The sequence below is a fragment of the Euleptes europaea genome, chromosome 6, assembly GCF_029931775.1.
Source record: "Euleptes europaea isolate rEulEur1 chromosome 6, rEulEur1.hap1, whole genome shotgun sequence".
Classification (NCBI taxonomy): domain Eukaryota; kingdom Metazoa; phylum Chordata; class Lepidosauria; order Squamata; family Sphaerodactylidae; genus Euleptes; species Euleptes europaea.
In genome coordinates, this window is record NC_079317.1 from 14074700 (window position 1) to 14094472 (window position 19773).

Here is a 19773-nt window from a genome sequence, read left to right on the forward strand (position 1 = left end):
GACTGAATGCTGAGGAGAAGCCCACTCATTTCGATGGCTCTTCAGGAATACTTTGAGATGCGGCTTTCTCTTTCTCTAGTAGTATCAATTCGGTTCTTGCTGAAGATGAAACAATGGCTGAGATTTCTTCTGCCTCTGCAACTATCTCTTTTGGTGGTAAAGTTTCTTGGGCATCAAAAAACATTTCAGTTTTTTCTGTTGGACTTTCTTCACCCTGAGGTTTCCTCTTTTTTGGATCCGACTCTTCTTCTTTGTCAACTTCCTTGACTTTTTTTGTTGGAGATGAAAAACCTAACTTGGGAAATCTGAACCACCCAGTTTGCTTAGCAGAGTCACTGTCTGTTGTAGATGGGTCTTTGGGTTGCGTTTCTTCTGGAAACGTTGTTTGGCTTTCAGCTTTGGAATCTGTGGTTGTGTCATCAACGGAGGAAGAAAACCCGATAGATGGAAACCATAATTTAAACCTGCCCGAAGAACTGCTGCTATCTGAACTTTCTTTTTGTTCTGTGGGCTCTTCTCCAGTTTCGGAAGTTTTCGTTTCTTCATCATCTTTGGAGACAGCAGAAACATATATCTCTTTTGGTTGCTTATCAAAATAACTGTCTGCAAATTCACTAGAAGATTGAACTTCAACAGTAAATGGTTTCAGTTTTGTCAACCTTGCGGTGGAAGATGCTCCTTCACTGAAATCACCAGATGTACCTTGGCCCTTGTCAGATACTTTAAATCCAACAGAGACAGTCTTCTGTGTTGTTATTCCTGAACTTTCAACTGAAAGCTTTGGCTGGAAATCTTCGCTCTCAAAGGTTTCACTCATATCTTCCGTAGAAGAATATTTGACTGGTACACCTACGCTCAAGTGTGGTTCCTGCATCTTCAGTTTCAGCAGAGAAAACCCATAGGTTGCAGTTTTGATTTCTGATGGTGGAATCTCAGATTCTCTCACTATCTGAGTGGAGAACGTTTCCTGACTTTCACGATCATAACCAAGCACCGACGTCCCTTCTATCTTTGTTTCTTTACTCTCGCCACGAAGCCCTTGAATGTGCACTGATGCATCTGGAGTAAAGGGATCTGCAGATGGGAGTTTAATCTCAAGGTGTGTTGTCTGAATGTCTGGTTCGGTCAGTGTTGTAATTTTAGCCACCGACTTATGGATAATAGTACCCATGGTATCGATCTGCTCTTTAGGAAAACCAGTGCTAAGTTCCATCGGTCTCTGTATGCATACTGAGGTCTCTGAAAACACAGACTCTTTAGATGGCACTTTGCTTTCTACCTTTGTTCTCTGAATAGCAGGTTCAGTTAATGTTGTAATCCTGGCTGTGGATTTCTGGATATCATAACCTGTCTGGTCTGCTTTCTCTTCGAGGACTTTAGTCCTGAGTTCCAGTAGAGATGCACCATCAATATCAGCACATTTCTCATCTGTTGTTCCTTCTGAACACAAAACTTGTCCTTCAGCTGTGGGTGTGCTGTGTATGAACTTGGGCATTTTAAATTTTGGAATATGGAAATTTAGCTCTGAATCTTCAGATACCTTGTCCACTGTATCTAGTTTTGTACATTTTAGGTCAACAGACCCTTCTCCCTTTTGACTCTGGACTTCTAATGTGCCTCCTTCAGTTTTAGCTAGTGATCCCTCAGCTTGTGCTTTTGGTGAATCAGCATGAACTTCTGCGTCCCGTGATTTGGAACGCAGACTGCCAAACTTTGGCATCTTGAATTTAGATGCTTTTGCTTTACTTGACCTGTCTCTTTCTTCTGCTTTCACCTCGACTTCTGTGGGCGCTTCCTTTTCAAAACCTTCAACAGGCAACTCTATTATTTCAAAGTCTTCATCAGTCATCGAAACTTCCATTTTAATTTCCGGCAGGGCTGCCTCGGGCTCTTCCAGGTTAGGTATATCTTCAGCAACCTTGCCAGCGCTCTTTGGGGTAGACCATCCAAATGAAGGCACGCTGAACTTTGGCATTTTGAACACACTTTCTTGTCCTTGAATGTCCTTTTTTGGTGATTTCGTTTCACTCGACGTCTTCTCAGTTTTTGCTGCTGCATCTCGGCTTTGCACAACGACCTCTACTTTTGGACCAGCTATGCCAATTCTCCTTTCTGTTCCATCCACACTAATTTCAGTGGATGCTGCTGCATCAGTTCCCATGTCTAACCTCTTTGTTTCGACAGAATACCCCACTTCTGAACTACTCAGCCCATCTCTAGGGCCGGAGAATGGAGGCTTCTGCAGTTGTTCGTCAGCACTATGTTTAACTACATCAGCATATGTTTTAGTCCCCTCCACACTTAATTTAATATCTATTTTCCCCGAAGGTTGCAGAAGACTGCCTTGATCCTCTGGAATGGCCACTGGAGGAAATGTGACTTTGCCTTCTAAACTGTCCTTTCCAGAACAGGACTCAGTGTCCGCATGGAGAGACTGTGCTGCAGTTTCAAGGGTCTTTATTTCAACTTGCATGTCAGCCTTCCCGAGGTTACTCTCATCCTTAGCATCACTTTTTTTATCCTTTAAAGACGACCGGCCAAACGAAGGCATTCTGAACTTGGGCATTTTAAACCAGCCCTGAGACTCCTCCGTCTGAATTTCATGTTCTCCTTTTGCATCGATATCCTTCTCCTTAAGGCTAGACGTATACATGTCAGGGGCTTTGGTTTCAGCTGTGGGCATGGGCGGCCCTTCGATTTTCACAGAGGAACCCTTCATTTCGACATCAGCAGTATCCGCTTGAACTTCCAGGACTGGTGCTTCTCCGTCAAGTCTCTCTGTTGTCACTTGTCGTTTGGATGCTTCACTTTTCATAACCGGCATGACAATCTCACTCTTAGGCACTTCCCCTTCAGAAACGGAGATTCCAAACTTTGGCATCTGGAGTTTTGGAAGTCTAATTTCAAAGTTGTCACTTTTCTGACCTGCAGTATCCATATCGATTTCACTGGATGTTCCTTCAAATCCTCTTTCCGAACTCTTGAGCTCAAATGAATGATCAGTCATAGGAACTTTAACAACAGCTGCAGGTACTTTAGCGCCTATATCGATTTTGGTTTCTGGTTTTGATATTCCTTTTGGCATTTTAATACTTATTTCTGTTGCTTCTTCATCACGGGTGGTAAAACTGCTTTCAATATCAGGTATTTGTACCAGCACTCCTTCTCTTTCCTCAGTTATATCTGCCTCTACTTTTGATAGGCTGGCCTGTGATTTAGGTAATTTTGGCTTAGGGCGAGAGATTTTGGGCATGGCAAAATGAGGCCTTTTCGCCTGGCCTTTCTTTGAAGACATCTCAGCATCAAGGTCCATCTGGACCCCTTGATCTTCTGATATAACTACTGTCAGTTCTGCATCTGTATCCTCTGGCAGTGCGATTTTAGGTTCTTCCAAAGGATCTTTTACGTCTGTTTTAAGGCTTGCTTCTTTTTTAGGGGACCAACTAAATGACGGCAATTTGAATTTTGGCATTTTGAAGTGTCCTTCTTTCTCTTCTGTATCTAAAATCCCAGTCCTCAAATCTCCTTCTGGTTTGTCTTCCTTCGATATGTCTGCTAAATTCTGAAAGTCTTTTTCTGATGGTGGCATAGAAAGCCCAGCTGATGGGAACTTTATGTCCAGTGCAGGAGTCTTGACCGCTTTAGGAATTGGAGGGATTTTTATTTTTTCATCCACAAATGTTTCTCCACCAGCTACAGCATATTCAGCTTCAAATGTTGATGCTTCCACTGCAATATCAGCAATATCTGTTGTTGTTTTCAGCTGGGGAACCTCTGCCTCTATTGACGGTAAACTAACCTGAGTGTCAGGAACTTTTCCTTTAGAAAATGAAATCCCAAACCTGGGCCTTTGGAATTTGGGCTTTTTCATCTTTCCTTCCACACCTTCCAATTTAATCTCTGCCCCATCTAAAGATAGCTCAGCCGACTGTCCTTCCATTTTTACTGTACTAACATCAACCCCAACATCACCCAATTTTAATCCAGGTTTTGAAAGACTGACATCAGATGTAGGGAATTGGATGTCACTTTTCGGTAAGCTGACCGCCATGTCAACATCTGGAGCTTTAATTTCTGGTTTGGAAAGCTCTAGGCTTGGGAGTTTAACTTTGGGCACTTTTATGCCTTTTTTAGCATGCTCTCCACTGATTTCTTTCTCTGGGATCTGCAGTGTACTATCTCCTTGATCTTGTTGCTCTGATACTTTAAAGTCACTTTCCAGTGGTGACACTGACATTTCAGCTTTATAACCCTTCATTTTTGGAAGAGATAATTTCGGCATGCTGAACTGTGGCCGTCTAAATTTACTCCTTTCACTGTCTTTATCAATAAAAACATGACTATGCAGTTCAATGACCTCATCATCAACTTCTTCTACAGTCAGGGTTAATTCAGGTTCTTGCTCACTTGTTGAAATTTTTAGTGAGGGGTCTTCCAAGTTTGCATCAACAAGACCGGAAATGCTTGCTTCTTTTTTGGGAGACCAGTTAAAAGACGGCAGCTTGAATTTTGGCATTTTAAACTTACTTTCTTTTTCAGTTGTGTCTTTCTCACTGGCTTCCATTTTTAAACCTTTGATATCTAAATCTGGAGCCTGGATGTTCACTTCTGTCTCGGGAACCAAAACATCTACAGATGGAAAAGAAACCTCTATACCTGATATCTGAATATCAGTTTTTGGTCTCTGGAGCCCTTTTGCTGGTGAAGCATGAACATTAAGGTCTGAAACATCTCCCTCCATTTCAGAGGACTCAATTGTTCTGATATCCAGGATTTGCACATCAGTGTCTATGCCAGGTATGTCAATGTCAGCTTTGGAAGCAATACCTTTGCTTTCTACCATTTTATCTTTAGTACGTGATAATCCAAACTTTGGCATGTGAAATCTTGGCATTTTCATCTTCCCCTTTGAGCCATCGACTGTTATCTCCGTAGCACTGAAATCAGTGTCAACAGATAAAAATTCACCGCTTATTTCTGGAACCTTCTCACCGACCTCTACTTGCATGCTCGGGGCCTCAATCTGGGGTCCTGCCAACTTTATGCCAGCCTCGACGGACGGTACTGTTACTTTGCCTTTCAGTTCTGCTGTGGAGAGCTCAGCCTCTATGGAAGGTCCGGTAATTTCGCCCTCGACAGCGGCTTTCCCTTTGGGAAGGGAAATGCCAAACTTTGGAATCTGGAATTTAGGCATTTTGAACTTGCTGTCCACGCCTGCAAGATTTGCCTCGCCGCCCTCCACAGCTACCTCCGCTGATGGTGCCTGGATTTGGAAGTCTGGTGACTTGAGTTCCAAGGAGGCCTGCGCTGTTGGGATCTTGACTTCAGGGGCTGAGACGCTGATTTCAGCCACAAGTTCTCCTGTTTTCAGTTCAGGTTTGGAGATACTGACGTCAGCGGGGGGAAGAGTGACGTCAACCTTTGGCGCACTGAGGTCTAAGTCTACTTTCGGGCCTTTGATGTGTGTTTTGGAGAAGCCCATGCTGGGCATTTTGAATTTTGGCATGTGTATCTTCATCCCGCTTCCCTCAACACTGACTTCCGCTTCGGGCACCTTGATGGAGACTTCTCCTTTTGGTAGCTTAGCTTCTACTTTAGGAAGAGACACTTCTCCCTCGAGTTTTGGCAGGGTGACATCTACCTGGGGGCCCTTAATTTTGGGTACTTTGACACTCGGCATCTTGACATCTGGCATTTTGATTTTGCCCTTCTCACCGACCTCCACTTGCACGCTCGGGGCCTCAATCTGGGGTCCTGACACCTTTAGGCCAGTCTCGACGGACGGTACTGTTACTTTGCCTTTCAGTTCGGCTGTGGGGAGCTCAGCCTCTACGGAAGGTACGGTGATTTCTCCCTCGACAGCGGCTTTCCCTTTGGGAAGGGAAATGCCAAACTTTGGCATCTGGAATTTAGGCATCTTGAACTTGCCATCCATGCCCTCAAGCTTCGCCTCGCCGCCCTCCACAGCTAACTCAGCTGACGGTACCTGGATTTGGAATTCTGGTGCCTTGAGTTCCAAGGAGGCCTGCTCTGTTGGGATCTTGACTTCAGGAGCTGAGACGCTGATGTCGGCCGCAAGTTCTCCTGTTTTCAGTTCAGGTTTGGAGATACTGACGTCAGCGGAGGGAAGAGTGACGTCAACCTTTGGCGCGCTGAGGTCTAAGTCTACTTTCGGGCCTTTGATATCTGGTTTGGAGAAGCCCATGCTGGGCATTTTGAATTTTGGCATGTGTATCTGCATCCCGCCTCCCTCAACGCTGCCTTCCGCTTTGGGCACTTTGACAGAGACATCGCCTTCCGGTAATTTAGCTTCTACTTTAGGAAGTGACACGTCTCCCTCGACCTTCGAGAGGGTGACGCCCACCTGGGGGCCCTTCATCTTGGGCATTTTGACACTCGGCATCTTGACATCTGGCATTTTGATTTTGCCCTTCTCACCGACCTCCACTTGCACGCTCGGGGCCTCAATCTGGGGTCCTGACACCTTTAGGCCAGTCTCGACGGACGGTACTGTTACTTTGCCTTTCAGTTCGGCTGTGGGGAGCTCAGCCTCTACGGAAGGTACGGTGATTTCTCCCTCGACAGCGGCTTTCCCTTTGGGAAGGGAAATGCCAAACTTTGGCATCTGGAATTTAGGCATCTTGAACTTGCCATCCATGCCCTCAAGCTTCGCCTCGCCGCCCTCCACAGCTAACTCAGCTGACGGTACCTGGATTTGGAATTCTGGTGCCTTGAGTTCCAAGGAGGCCTGCTCTGTTGGGATCTTGACTTCAGGAGCTGAGACGCTGATGTCGGCCGCAAGTTCTCCTGTTTTCAGTTCAGGTTTGGAGATACTGACGTCAGCGGAGGGAAGAGTGACGTCAACCTTTGGCGCGCTGAGGTCTAAGTCTACTTTCGGGCCTTTGATATCTGGTTTGGAGAAGCCCATGCTGGGCATTTTGAATTTTGGCATGTGTATCTGCATCCCGCCTCCCTCAACGCTGCCTTCCGCTTTGGGCACTTTGACAGAGACATCGCCTTCCGGTAATTTAGCTTCTACTTTAGGAAGTGACACGTCTCCCTCGACCTTCGAGAGGGTGACGCCCACCTGGGGGCCCTTCATCTTGGGCATTTTGACACTCGGCATCTTGACATCTGGCATTTTGATTTTGCCCTTCTCACCGACCTCCACTTGCACGCTCGGGGCCTCAATCTGGGGTCCTGACACCTTTAGGCCAGTCTCGACGGACGGTACTGTTACTTTGCCTTTCAGTTCGGCTGTGGGGAGCTCAGCCTCTACGGAAGGTACGGTGATTTCTCCCTCGACAGCGGCTTTCCCTTTGGGAAGGGAAATGCCAAACTTTGGCATCTGGAATTTAGGCATCTTGAACTTGCCATCCATGCCCTCAAGCTTCGCCTCGCCGCCCTCCACAGCTAACTCAGCTGACGGTACCTGGATTTGGAATTCTGGTGCCTTGAGTTCCAAGGAGGCCTGCTCTGTTGGGATCTTGACTTCAGGAGCTGAGACGCTGATGTCGGCCGCAAGTTCTCCTGTTTTCAGTTCAGGTTTGGAGATACTGACGTCAGCGGAGGGAAGAGTGACGTCAACCTTTGGCGCGCTGAGGTCTAAGTCTACTTTCGGGCCTTTGATGTCTGGTTTGGAGAAGCCCATGCTGGGCATTTTGAATTTTGGCATGTGTATCTGCATCCCGCCTCCCTCAACGCTGCCTTCTGCTTTGGGCACTTTGACGGAGACTTCCCCTTCCGGTAATTTAGCTTCTACTTTAGGAAGTGACACGTCTCCCTCGACCTTCGAGAGGGTGACGCCCACCTGGGGGCCCTTCATCTTGGGCATTTTGACACTCGGCATCTTGACATCTGGCATTTTGATTTTGCCCTTCTCACCGACCTCCACTTGCACGCTCGGGGCCTCAATCTGGGGTCCTGACACCTTTAGGCCAGTCTCGACGGACGGTACTGTTACTTTGCCTTTCAGTTCGGCTGTGGGGAGCTCAGCCTCTACGGAAGGTACGGTGATTTCTCCCTCGACAGCGGCTTTCCCTTTGGGAAGGGAAATGCCAAACTTTGGCATCTGGAATTTAGGCATCTTGAACTTGCCATCCATGCCCTCAAGCTTCGCCTCGCCGCCCTCCACAGCTAACTCAGCTGACGGTACCTGGATTTGGAATTCTGGTGCCTTGAGTTCCAAGGAGGCCTGCTCTGTTGGGATCTTGACTTCAGGAGCTGAGACGCTGATGTCGGCCGCATGTTCTCCTGTTTTCAGTTCAGGTTTGGAGATACTGACGTCAGCGGAGGGAAGAGTGACGTCAACCTTTGGCGCGCTGAGGTCTAAGTCTACTTTCGGGCCTTTGATGTCTGGTTTGGAGAAGCCCATGCTGGGCATTTTGAATTTTGGCATGTGTATCTGCATCCCGCCTCCCTCAACGCTGCCTTCCGCTTTGGGCACTTTGACGGAAACTTCCCCTTCCGGTAATTTAGCTTCTACTTTAGGAAGTGACACGTCTCCCTCGACCTTCGAGAGGGTGACGCCCACCTGGGGGCCCTTCATCTTGGGCATTTTGACACTCGGCATCTTGACATCTGGCATTTTGATTTTGCCCTTCTCACCGACCTCCACTTGCACGCTCGGGGCCTCAATCTGGGGTCCTGACACCTTTAGGCCAGTCTCGACGGACGGTACTGTTACTTTGCCTTTCAGTTCGGCTGTGGGGAGCTCAGCCTCTACGGAAGGTACGGTGATTTCTCCCTCGACAGCGGCTTTCCCTTTGGGAAGGGAAATGCCAAACTTTGGCATCTGGAATTTAGGCATCTTGAACTTGCCATCCATGCCCTCAAGCTTCGCCTCGCCGCCCTCCACAGCTAACTCAGCTGACGGTACCTGGATTTGGAATTCTGGTGCCTTGAGTTCCAAGGAGGCCTGCTCTGTTGGGATCTTGACTTCAGGAGCTGAGACGCTGATGTCGGCCGCAAGTTCTCCTGTTTTCAGTTCAGGTTTGGAGATACTGACGTCAGCGGAGGGAAGAGTGACGTCAACCTTTGGCGCGCTGAGGTCTAAGTCTACTTTGGGGCCTTTGATGTCTGGTTTGGAGAAGCCCATGCTGGGCATTTTGAATTTTGGCATGTGTATCTGCATCCCGCCTCCCTCAACGCTGCCTTCCGCTTTGGGCACTTTGACGGAAACTTCCCCTTCCGGTAATTTAGCTTCTACTTTAGGAAGTGACACGTCTCCCTCGACCTTCGAGAGGGTGACGCCCACCTGGGGGCCCTTCATCTTGGGCATTTTGACACTCGGCATCTTGACATCTGGCATTTTGATTTTGCCCTTCTCACCGACCTCCACTTGCACGCTCGGGGCCTCAATCTGGGGTCCTGACACCTTTAGGCCAGTCTCGACGGACGGTACTGTTACTTTGCCTTTCAGTTCGGCTGTGGGGAGCTCAGCCTCTACGGAAGGTACGGTGATTTCTCCCTCGACAGCGGCTTTCCCTTTGGGAAGGGAAATGCCAAACTTTGGCATCTGGAATTTAGGCATCTTGAACTTGCCATCCATGCCCTCAAGCTTCGCCTCGCCGCCCTCCACAGCTAACTCAGCTGACGGTACCTGGATTTGGAATTCTGGTGCCTTGAGTTCCAAGGAGGCCTGCTCTGTTGGGATCTTGACTTCAGGAGCTGAGACGCTGATGTCGGCCGCAAGTTCTCCTGTTTTCAGTTCAGGTTTGGAGATACTGACGTCAGCGGAGGGAAGAGTGACGTCAACCTTTGGCGCGCTGAGGTCTAAGTCTACTTTCGGGCCTTTGATGTCTGGTTTGGAGAAGCCCATGCTGGGCATTTTGAATTTTGGCATGTGTATCTGCATCCCGCCTCCCTCAACGCTGCCTTCCGCTTTGGGCACTTTGACGGAGACTTCCCCTTCCGGTAATTTAGCTTCTACTTTAGGAAGTGACACGTCTCCCTCGACCTTCGAGAGGGTGACGCCCACCTGGGGGCCCTTCATCTTGGGCATTTTGACACTCGGCATCTTGACATCTGGCATTTTGATTTTGCCCTTCTCACCGACCTCCACTTGCACGCTCGGGGCCTCAATCTGGGGTCCTGACACCTTTAGGCCAGTCTCGACGGACGGTACTGTTACTTTGCCTTTCAGTTCGGCTGTGGGGAGCTCAGCCTCTACGGAAGGTACGGTGATTTCTCCCTCGACAGCGGCTTTCCCTTTGGGAAGGGAAATGCCAAACTTTGGCATCTGGAATTTAGGCATCTTGAACTTGCCATCCATGCCCTCAAGCTTCGCCTCGCCGCCCTCCACAGCTAACTCAGCTGACGGTACCTGGATTTGGAATTCTGGTGCCTTGAGTTCCAAGGAGGCCTGCTCTGTTGGGATCTTGACTTCAGGAGCTGAGACGCTGATGTCGGCCGCATGTTCTCCTGTTTTCAGTTCAGGTTTGGAGATACTGACGTCAGCGGAGGGAAGAGTGACGTCAACCTTTGGCGCGCTGAGGTCTAAGTCTACTTTCGGGCCTTTGATGTCTGGTTTGGAGAAGCCCATGCTGGGCATTTTGAATTTTGGCATGTGTATCTGCATCCCGCCTCCCTCAACGCTGCCTTCCGCTTTGGGCACTTTGACGGAAACTTCCCCTTCCGGTAATTTAGCTTCTACTTTAGGAAGTGACACGTCTCCCTCGACCTTCGAGAGGGTGACGCCCACCTGGGGGCCCTTCATCTTGGGCATTTTGACACTCGGCATCTTGACATCTGGCATTTTGATTTTGCCCTTCTCACCGACCTCCACTTGCACGCTCGGGGCCTCAATCTGGGGTCCTGACACCTTTAGGCCAGTCTCGACGGACGGTACTGTTACTTTGCCTTTCAGTTTGGCTGTGGGGAGCTCAGCCTCTACGGAAGGTACGGTGATTTCTCCCTCGACAGCGGCTTTCCCTTTGGGAAGGGAAATGCCAAACTTTGGCATCTGGAATTTAGGCATCTTGAACTTGCCATCCATGCCCTCAAGCTTCGCCTCGCCGCCCTCCACAGCTAACTCAGCTGACGGTACCTGGATTTGGAATTCTGGTGCCTTGAGTTCCAAGGAGGCCTGCTCTGTTGGGATCTTGACTTCAGGAGCTGAGACGCTGATGTCGGCCGCAAGTTCTCCTGTTTTCAGTTCAGGTTTGGAGATACTGACGTCAGCGGAGGGAAGAGTGACGTCAACCTTTGGCGCGCTGAGGTCTAAGTCTACTTTGGGGCCTTTGATGTCTGGTTTGGAGAAGCCCATGCTGGGCATTTTGAATTTTGGCATGTGTATCTGCATCCTGCCTCCCTCAACGCTGCCTTCTGCTTTGGGCACTTTGACGGAGACTTCCCCTTCCGGTAATTTAGCTTCTACTTTAGGAAGTGACACGTCTCCCTCGACCTTCGAGAGGGTGACGCCCACCTGGGGGCCCTTCATCTTGGGCATTTTGACACTCGGCATCTTGACATCTGGCATTTTGATTTTGCCCTTCTCACCGACCTCCACTTGCACGCTCGGGGCCTCAATCTGGGGTCCTGACACCTTTAGGCCAGTCTCGACGGACGGTACTGTTACTTTGCCTTTCAGTTCGGCTGTGGGGAGCTCAGCCTCTACGGAAGGTACGGTGATTTCTCCCTCGACAGCGGCTTTCCCTTTGGGAAGGGAAATGCCAAACTTTGGCATCTGGAATTTAGGCATCTTGAACTTGCCATCCATGCCCTCAAGCTTCGCCTCGCCGCCCTCCACAGCTAACTCAGCTGACGGTACCTGGATTTGGAATTCTGGTGCCTTGAGTTCCAAGGAGGCCTGCTCTGTTGGGATCTTGACTTCAGGAGCTGAGACGCTGATGTCGGCCGCATGTTCTCCTGTTTTCAGTTCAGGTTTGGAGATACTGACGTCAGCGGAGGGAAGAGTGACGTCAACCTTTGGCGCGCTGAGGTCTAAGTCTACTTTGGGGCCTTTGATGTCTGGTTTGGAGAAGCCCATGCTGGGCATTTTGAATTTTGGCATGTGTATCTGCATCCCGCCTCCTTCAACGCTGCCTTCCGCTTTGGGCACTTTGACGGAAACTTCCCCTTCCGGTAATTTAGCTTCTACTTTAGGAAGTGACACGTCTCCCTCGACCTTCGAGAGGGTGACGCCCACCTGGGGGCCCTTCATCTTGGGCATTTTGACACTCGGCATCTTGACATCTGGCATTTTGATTTTGCCCTTCTCACCGACCTCCACTTGCACGCTCGGGGCCTCAATCTGGGGTCCTGACACCTTTAGGCCAGTCTCGACGGACGGTACTGTTACTTTGCCTTTCAGTTCGGCTGTGGGGAGCTCAGCCTCTACGGAAGGTACGGTGATTTCTCCCTCGACAGCGGCTTTCCCTTTGGGAAGGGAAATGCCAAACTTTGGCATCTGGAATTTAGGCATCTTGAACTTGCCATCCATGCCCTCAAGCTTCGCCTCGCCGCCCTCCACAGCTAACTCAGCTGACGGTACCTGGATTTGGAATTCTGGTGCCTTGAGTTCCAAGGAGGCCTGCTCTGTTGGGATCTTGACTTCAGGAGCTGAGACGCTGATGTCGGCCGCAAGTTCTCCTGTTTTCAGTTCAGGTTTGGAGATACTGACGTCAGCGGAGGGAAGAGTGACGTCAACCTTTGGCGCGCTGAGGTCTAAGTCTACTTTCGGGCCTTTGATGTCTGGTTTGGAGAAGCCCATGCTGGGCATTTTGAATTTTGGCATGTGTATCTGCATCCCGCCTCCTTCAACGCTGCCTTCCGCTTTGGGCACTTTGACGGAGACTTCCCCTTCCTGTAATTTAGCTTCTACTTTAGGAAGTGACACGTCTCCCTCGACCTTCGAGAGGGTGACGCCCACCTGGGGGCCCTTCATCTTGGGCATTTTGACACTCGGCATCTTGACATCTGGCATTTTGATTTGGCCCTTCTCACCGACCTCCACTTGCACGCTCGGGGCCTCAATCTGGGGTCCTGACACCTTTAGGCCAGTCTTGACGGACGGTACTGTTACTTTGCCTTTCAGTTCGGCTGTGGGGAGCTCAGCCTCTACGGAAGGTACGGTGATTTCTCCCTCGACAGCGGCTTTCCCTTTGGGAAGGGAAATGCCAAACTTTGGCATCTGGAATTTAGGCATCTTGAACTTGCCATCCATGCCCTCAAGCTTCGCCTCGCCGCCCTCCACAGCTAACTCAGCTGACGGTACCTGGATTTGGAATTCTGGTGCCTTGAGTTCCAAGGAGGCCTGCTCTGTTGGGATCTTGACTTCAGGAGCTGAGACGCTGATGTCGGCCGCAAGTTCTCCTGTTTTCAGTTCAGGTTTGGAGATACTGACGTCAGCGGAGGGAAGAGTGACGTCAACCTTTGGCGCGCTGAGGTCTAAGTCTACTTTCGGGCCTTTGATGTCTGGTTTGGAGAAGCCCATGCTGGGCATTTTGAATTTTGGCATGTGTATCTGCATCCCGCCTCCCTCAACGCTGCCTTCCGCTTTGGGCACTTTGACGGAGACTTCCCCTTCCGGTAATTTAGCTTCTACTTTAGGAAGTGACACGTCTCCCTCGACCTTCGAGAGGGTGACGCCCACCTGGGGGCCCTTCATCTTGGGCATTTTGACACTCGGCATCTTGACATCTGGCATTTTGATTTTGCCCTTCTCACCGACCTCCACTTGCACGCTCGGGGCCTCAATCTGGGGTCCTGACACCTTTAGGCCAGTCTCGACGGACGGTACTGTTACTTTGCCTTTCAGTTTGGCTGTGGGGAGCTCAGCCTCTACGGAAGGTACGGTGATTTCTCCCTCGACAGCGGCTTTCCCTTTGGGAAGGGAAATGCCAAACTTTGGCATCTGGAATTTAGGCATCTTGAACTTGCCATCCATGCCCTCAAGCTTCGCCTCGCCGCCCTCCACAGCTAACTCAGCTGACGGTACCTGGATTTGGAATTCTGGTGCCTTGAGTTCCAAGGAGGCCTGCTCTGTTGGGATCTTGACTTCAGGAGCTGAGACGCTGATGTCGGCCGCAAGTTCTCCTGTTTTCAGTTCAGGTTTGGAGATACTGACGTCAGCGGAGGGACGAGTGACGTCAACCTTTGGCGCGCTGAGGTCTAAGTCTACTTTCGGGCCTTTGATGTCTGGTTTGGAGAAGCCCATGCTGGGCATTTTGAATTTTGGCATGTGTATCTGCATCCCGCCTCCCTCAACGCTGCCTTCCGCTTTGGGCACTTTGACGGAGACTTCCCCTTCCGGTAATTTAGCTTCTACTTTAGGAAGTGACACGTCTCCCTCGACCTTCGAGAGGGTGACGCCCACCTGGGGGCCCTTCATCTTGGGCATTTTGACACTCGGCATCTTGACATCTGGCATTTTGATTTTGCCCTTCTCACCGACCTCCACTTGCACGCTCGGGGTCTCAATCTGGGGTCCTGACACCTTTAGGCCAGTCTCGACGGACGGTACTGTTACTTTGCCTTTCAGTTCGGCTGTGGGGAGCTCAGCCTCTACGGAAGGTACGGTGATTTCTCCCTCGACAGCGGCTTTCCCTTTGGGAAGGGAAATGCCAAACTTTGGCATCTGGAATTTAGGCATCTTGAACTTGCCATCCATGCCCTCAAGCTTCGCCTCGCCGCCCTCCACAGCTAACTCAGCTGACGGTACCTGGATTTGGAATTCTGGTGCCTTGAGTTCCAAGGAGGCCTGCTCTGTTGGGATCTTGACTTCAGGAGCTGAGACGCTGATGTCGGCCGCAAGTTCTCCTGTTTTCAGTTCAGGTTTGGAGATACTGACGTCAGCGGAGGGACGAGTGACGTCAACCTTTGGCGCTCTGAGGTCTAAGTCTACTTTCGGGCCTTTGATGTCTGGTTTGGAGAAGCCCATGCTGGGCATTTTGAATTTTGGCATGTGTATCTGCATCCCGCCTCCCTCAACGCTGCCTTCCGCTTTGGGCACTTTGACGGAGACTTCCCCTTCCGGTAATTTAGCTTCTACTTTAGGAAGTGACACATCTCCCTCGACCTTCGAGAGGGTGACGCCCACCTGGGGGCCCTTCATCTTGGGCATTTTGACACTCGGCATCTTGACATCTGGCATTTTGATTTGGCCCTTCTCACCGACCTCCACTTGCACGCTCGGGGCCTCAATCTGGGGTCCTGACACCTTTAGGCCAGTCTCGACGGACGGTACTGTTACTTTGCCTTTCAGTTCGGCTGTGGGGAGCTCAGCCTCTACGGAAGGTACGGTGATTTCTCCCTCGACAGCGGCTTTCCCTTTGGGAAGGGAAATGCCAAACTTTGGCATCTGGAATTTAGGCATCTTGAACTTGCCATCCATGCCCTCAAGCTTCGCCTCGCCGCCCTCCACAGCTAACTCAGCTGACGGTACCTGGATTTGGAATTCTGGTGCCTTGATTTCCAAGGAGGCCTGCTCTGTTGGGATCTTGACTTCAGGAGCTGAGACGCTGATGTCGGCCGCAAGTTCTCCTGTTTTCAGTTCAGGTTTGGAGATACTGACGTCAGCGGAGGGAAGAGTGACGTCAACCTTTGGCGCGCTGAGGTCTAAGTCTACTTTGGGGCCTTTGATGTCTGGTTTGGAGAAGCCCATGCTGGGCATTTTGAATTTTGGCATGTGTATCTGCATCCCGCCTCCCTCAACGCTGCCTTCCGCTTTGGGCACTTTGACGGAGACGTCCCCTTCCGGTAATTTAGCTTCTACTTTAGGAAGTGACACGTCTCCCTCGACCTTCGAGAGGGTGACGCCCACCTGGGGGCCCTTCATCTTGGGCATTTTGACACTCGGCATCTTGACATCTGGCATTTTGATTTGGCCCTTCTCACCGACCTCCACTTGCACGCTCGGGGCCTCAATCTGGGGTCCTGACACCTTTAGGCCAGTCTCGACGGACGGTACTGTTACTTTGCCTTTCAGTTCGGCTGTGGGGAGCTCAGCCTCTACGGAAGGTACGGTGATTTCTCCCTCGACAGCGGCTTTCCCTTTGGGAAGGGAAATGCCAAACTTTGGCATCTGGAATTTAGGCATCTTGAACTTGCCATCCATGCCCTCAAGCTTCGCCTCGCCGCCCTCCACAGCTAACTCAGCTGACGGTACCTGGATTTGGAATTCTGGTGCCTTGAGTTCCAAGGAGGCCTGCTCTGTTGGGATCTTGACTTCAGGAGCTGAGACGCTGATGTCGGCCGCAAGTTCTCCTGTTTTCAGTTCAGGTTTGGAGATACTGACGTCAGCGGAGGGAAGAGTGACGTCAACCTTTGGCGCGCTGAGGTCTAAGTCTACTTTCGGGCCTTTGATGTCTGGTTTGGAGAAGCCCATGCTGGGCATTTTGAATTTTGGCATGTGTATCTGCATCCCGCCTCCCTCAACGCTGCCTTCCGCTTTGGGCACTTTGACGGAGACTTCCCCTTCCGGTAATTTAGCTTCTACTTTAGGAAGTGACACGTCTCCCTCGACCTTCGAGAGGGTGACGCCCACCTGGGGGCCCTTCATCTTGGGCATTTTGACACTCGGCATCTTGACATCTGGCATTTTGATTTTGCCCTTCTCACCGACCTCCACTTGCACGCTCGGGGCCTCAATCTGGGGTCCTGACACCTTTAGGCCAGTCTCGACGGACGGTACTGTTACTTTGCCTTTCAGTTCGGCTGTGGGGAGCTCAGCCTCTACGGAAGGTACGGTGATTTCTCCCTCGACAGCGGCTTTCCCTTTGGGAAGGGAAATGCCAAACTTTGGCATCTGGAATTTAGGCATCTTGAACTTGCCATCCATGCCCTCAAGCTTCGCCTCGCCGCCCTCCACAGCTAACTCAGCTGACGGTACCTGGATTTGGAATTCTGGTGCCTTGAGTTCCAAGGAAGCCTGCTCTGTTGGGATCTTGACTTCAGGAGCTGAGACGCTGATGTCGGCCGCAAGTTCTCCTGTTTTCAGTTCAGGTTTGGAGATACTGACGTCAGCGGAGGGAAGAGTGACGTCAACCTTTGGCGCGCTGAGGTCTAAGTCTACTTTGGGGCCTTTGATGTCTGGTTTGGAGAAGCCCATGCTGGGCATTTTGAATTTTGGCATGTGTATCTGCATCCCGCCTCCCTCAACGCTGCCTTCCGCTTTGGGCACTTTGATGGAGACTTCCCCTTCCGGTAATTTAGCTTCTACTTTTGGAAGTGACACGTCTCCCTCGACCTTCGAGAGGGTGACGCCCACCTGCGGGCCCTTCATCTTGGGCATTTTGACACTCGGCATCTTGACATCTGGCATTTTGATTTTGCCCTTCTCACCGACCTCCACTTGCACGCTCGGGGCCTCAATCTGGGGTCCTGACACCTTTAGGCCAGTCTCGACGGACGGTGCTGTTACTTTGCCTTTCAGTTCGGCTGTGGGGAGCTCAGCCTCTACGGAAGGTACGGTGATTTCTCCCTCGACAGCGGCTTTCCCTTTGGGAAGGGAAATGCCAAACTTTGGCATCTGGAATTTAGGCATCTTGAACTTGCCATCCATGCCCTCAAGCTTCGCCTCGCCGCCCTCCACAGCTAACTCAGCTGACGGTACCTGGATTTGGAATTCTGGTGCCTTGAGTTCCAAGGAGGCCTGCTCTGTTGGGATCTTGACTTCAGGAGCTGAGACGCTGATGTCGGCCGCAAGTTCTCCTGTTTTCAGTTCAGGTTTGGAGATACTGACGTCAGCGGAGGGACGAGTGACGTCAACCTTTGGCGCGCTGAGGTCTAAGTCTACTTTCGGGCCTTTGATGTCTGGTTTGGAGAAGCCCATGCTGGGCATTTTGAATTTTGGCATGTGTATCTGCATCCCGCCTCCCTCAACGCTGCCTTCCGCTTTGGGCACTTTGACGGAGACTTCCCCTTCCGGTAATTTAGCTTCTACTTTAGGAAGTGACACGTCTCCCTCGACCTTCGAGAGGGTGACGCCCCCCTGGGGGCCCTTCATCTTGGGCATTTTGACACTCGGCATCTTGACATCTGGCATTTTGATTTTGCCCTTCTCACCGACCTCCACTTGCACGCTCGGGGCCTCAATCTGGGGTCCTGACACCTTTAGGCCAGTCTCGACGGACGGTACTGTTACTTTGCCTTTCAGTTCGGCTGTGGGGAGCTCAGCCTCTACGGAAGGTACGGTGATTTCTCCCTCGACACCGGCTTTCCCTTTGGGAAGGGAAATGCCAAACTTTGGCATCTGGAATTTAGGCATCTTGAACTTGCCATCCATGCCCTCAAGCTTCGCCTCGCCGCCCTCCACAGCTAACTCAGCTGACGGTACCTGGATTTGGAATTCTGGTGCCTTGAGTTCCAAGGAAGCCTGCTCTGTTGGGATCTTGACTTCAGGAGCTGAGACGCTGATGTCGGCCGCAAGTTCTCCTGTTTTCAGTTCAGGTTTGGAGATACTGACGTCAGCGGAGGGAAGAGTGACGTCAACCTTTGGCGCGCTGAGGTCTAAGTCTACTTTGGGGCCTTTGATGTCTGGTTTGGAGAAGCCCATGCTGGGCATTTTGAATTTTGGCATGTGTATCTGCATCCCGCCTCCCTCAACGCTGCCTTCCGCTTTGGGCACTTTGACGGAGACTTCCCCTTCCGGTAATTTAGCTTCTACTTTAGGTAGTGACACGTCTCCCTCGACCTTCGAGAGGGTGACGCCCCCCTGGGGGCCCTTCATCTTGGGCATTTTGACACTCGGCATCTTGACATCTGGCATTTTGATTTTGCCCTTCTCACCGACCTCCACTTGCACGCTCGGGGCCTCAATCTGGGGTCCTGACACCTTTAGGCCAGTCTCGACGGACGGTACTGTTACTTTGCCTTTCAGTTCGGCTGTGGGGAGCTCAGCCTCTACGGAAGGTACGGTGATTTCTCCCTCGACAGCGTCTTTCCCTTTGGGAAGGGAAATGCCAAACTTTGGCATCTGGAATTTAGGCATCTTGAACTTGCCATCTATGCCCTCAATCTTCGCCTCGCTGACCTCCATAGCTAACTCAGCTGACGGTACCTGGATTTGGAATTCTGGTGCCTTGAGTTCCAAGGAGGCCTGCTCTGTTGGGATCTTGACTTCAGGAGCTGAGATGCTGATGTCGGCCGCAAGTTCTCCTGTTTTCAGTTTAGTTTTGGATATACTGACGTCAGCGTAGGGACGAGTGACGTCAACCTTTGGCGGGCTGAGGTCTAAGTCTACTTTCGGGCCTTTGATGTCTGGTTTGGAGAAGCCCATGCTGGGCATTTTGAATTTTGGCATGTTTATCTGCATACCGCCTCCCTCAACGCTCCCTTCTGCTTTGGGCACTGTGACGGAAACTTCTCCTTCCAGATGTTTCACATCTCCCTCGACTTTCGAGGGGGTGACGCCCATCGGGGGCCCCTTCATCTTGGGCATTTTGACAGTCTCGATGGACGGTACAGTTATTTCTCCTTTCAGTTTGGCTGTGGGGTGCTCAACCTCTACGGAAGGTACGGTGATTTCCCCCTCAACAGCAGCTTTCCCTTTGGGAAGGGAAATGCCAAACTTTGGCATGTGGAATGTAGGCATTTTGAACTTCGTATCACCACCTTCTAATTTTGAATCACTGCCTTCAATAGGTATCTCAGCTGATGGTGTCTGAATTTCAAGTGCTGCAGCCTTGAGATCTAAAGAGATTGTCCCTTTTGCCATGTTAACGTCATGAGGCAATTGTGTGATTTCAGCCTGTTGTTTAATTTGATATGGTACTGCTGCTGTGGCATCTTTGATTTCCATTTGTATTTCTTTTTCTTTTTGCTCATAGTCCA

General features: G+C 50.7%; 1 protein-coding gene across 1 annotated transcript in view; it reads right to left on the reverse strand.

The window, feature by feature from the left end:
* The window catches only part of LOC130478975 (neuroblast differentiation-associated protein AHNAK-like), a 30681-nt gene continuing 10908 nt past the window's right edge, over positions 1–19773 (reverse strand). The window contains exons 7-13 of the mRNA XM_056851239.1: positions 15838–19488; positions 11500–15711; positions 10054–11373; positions 6047–9927; positions 4993–5944; positions 4528–4629; positions 1–3729 (exon numbers count right to left, since the gene is read on the reverse strand). Coding sequence (XP_056707217.1) covers positions 26–3729; positions 4528–4629; positions 4993–5944; positions 6047–9927; positions 10054–11373; positions 11500–15711; positions 15838–19488 — 17822 coding nt within the window. The 3' untranslated portion in view covers positions 1–25. The remainder of the gene's footprint in view (positions 3730–4527; positions 4630–4992; positions 5945–6046; positions 9928–10053; positions 11374–11499; positions 15712–15837; positions 19489–19773) is intronic.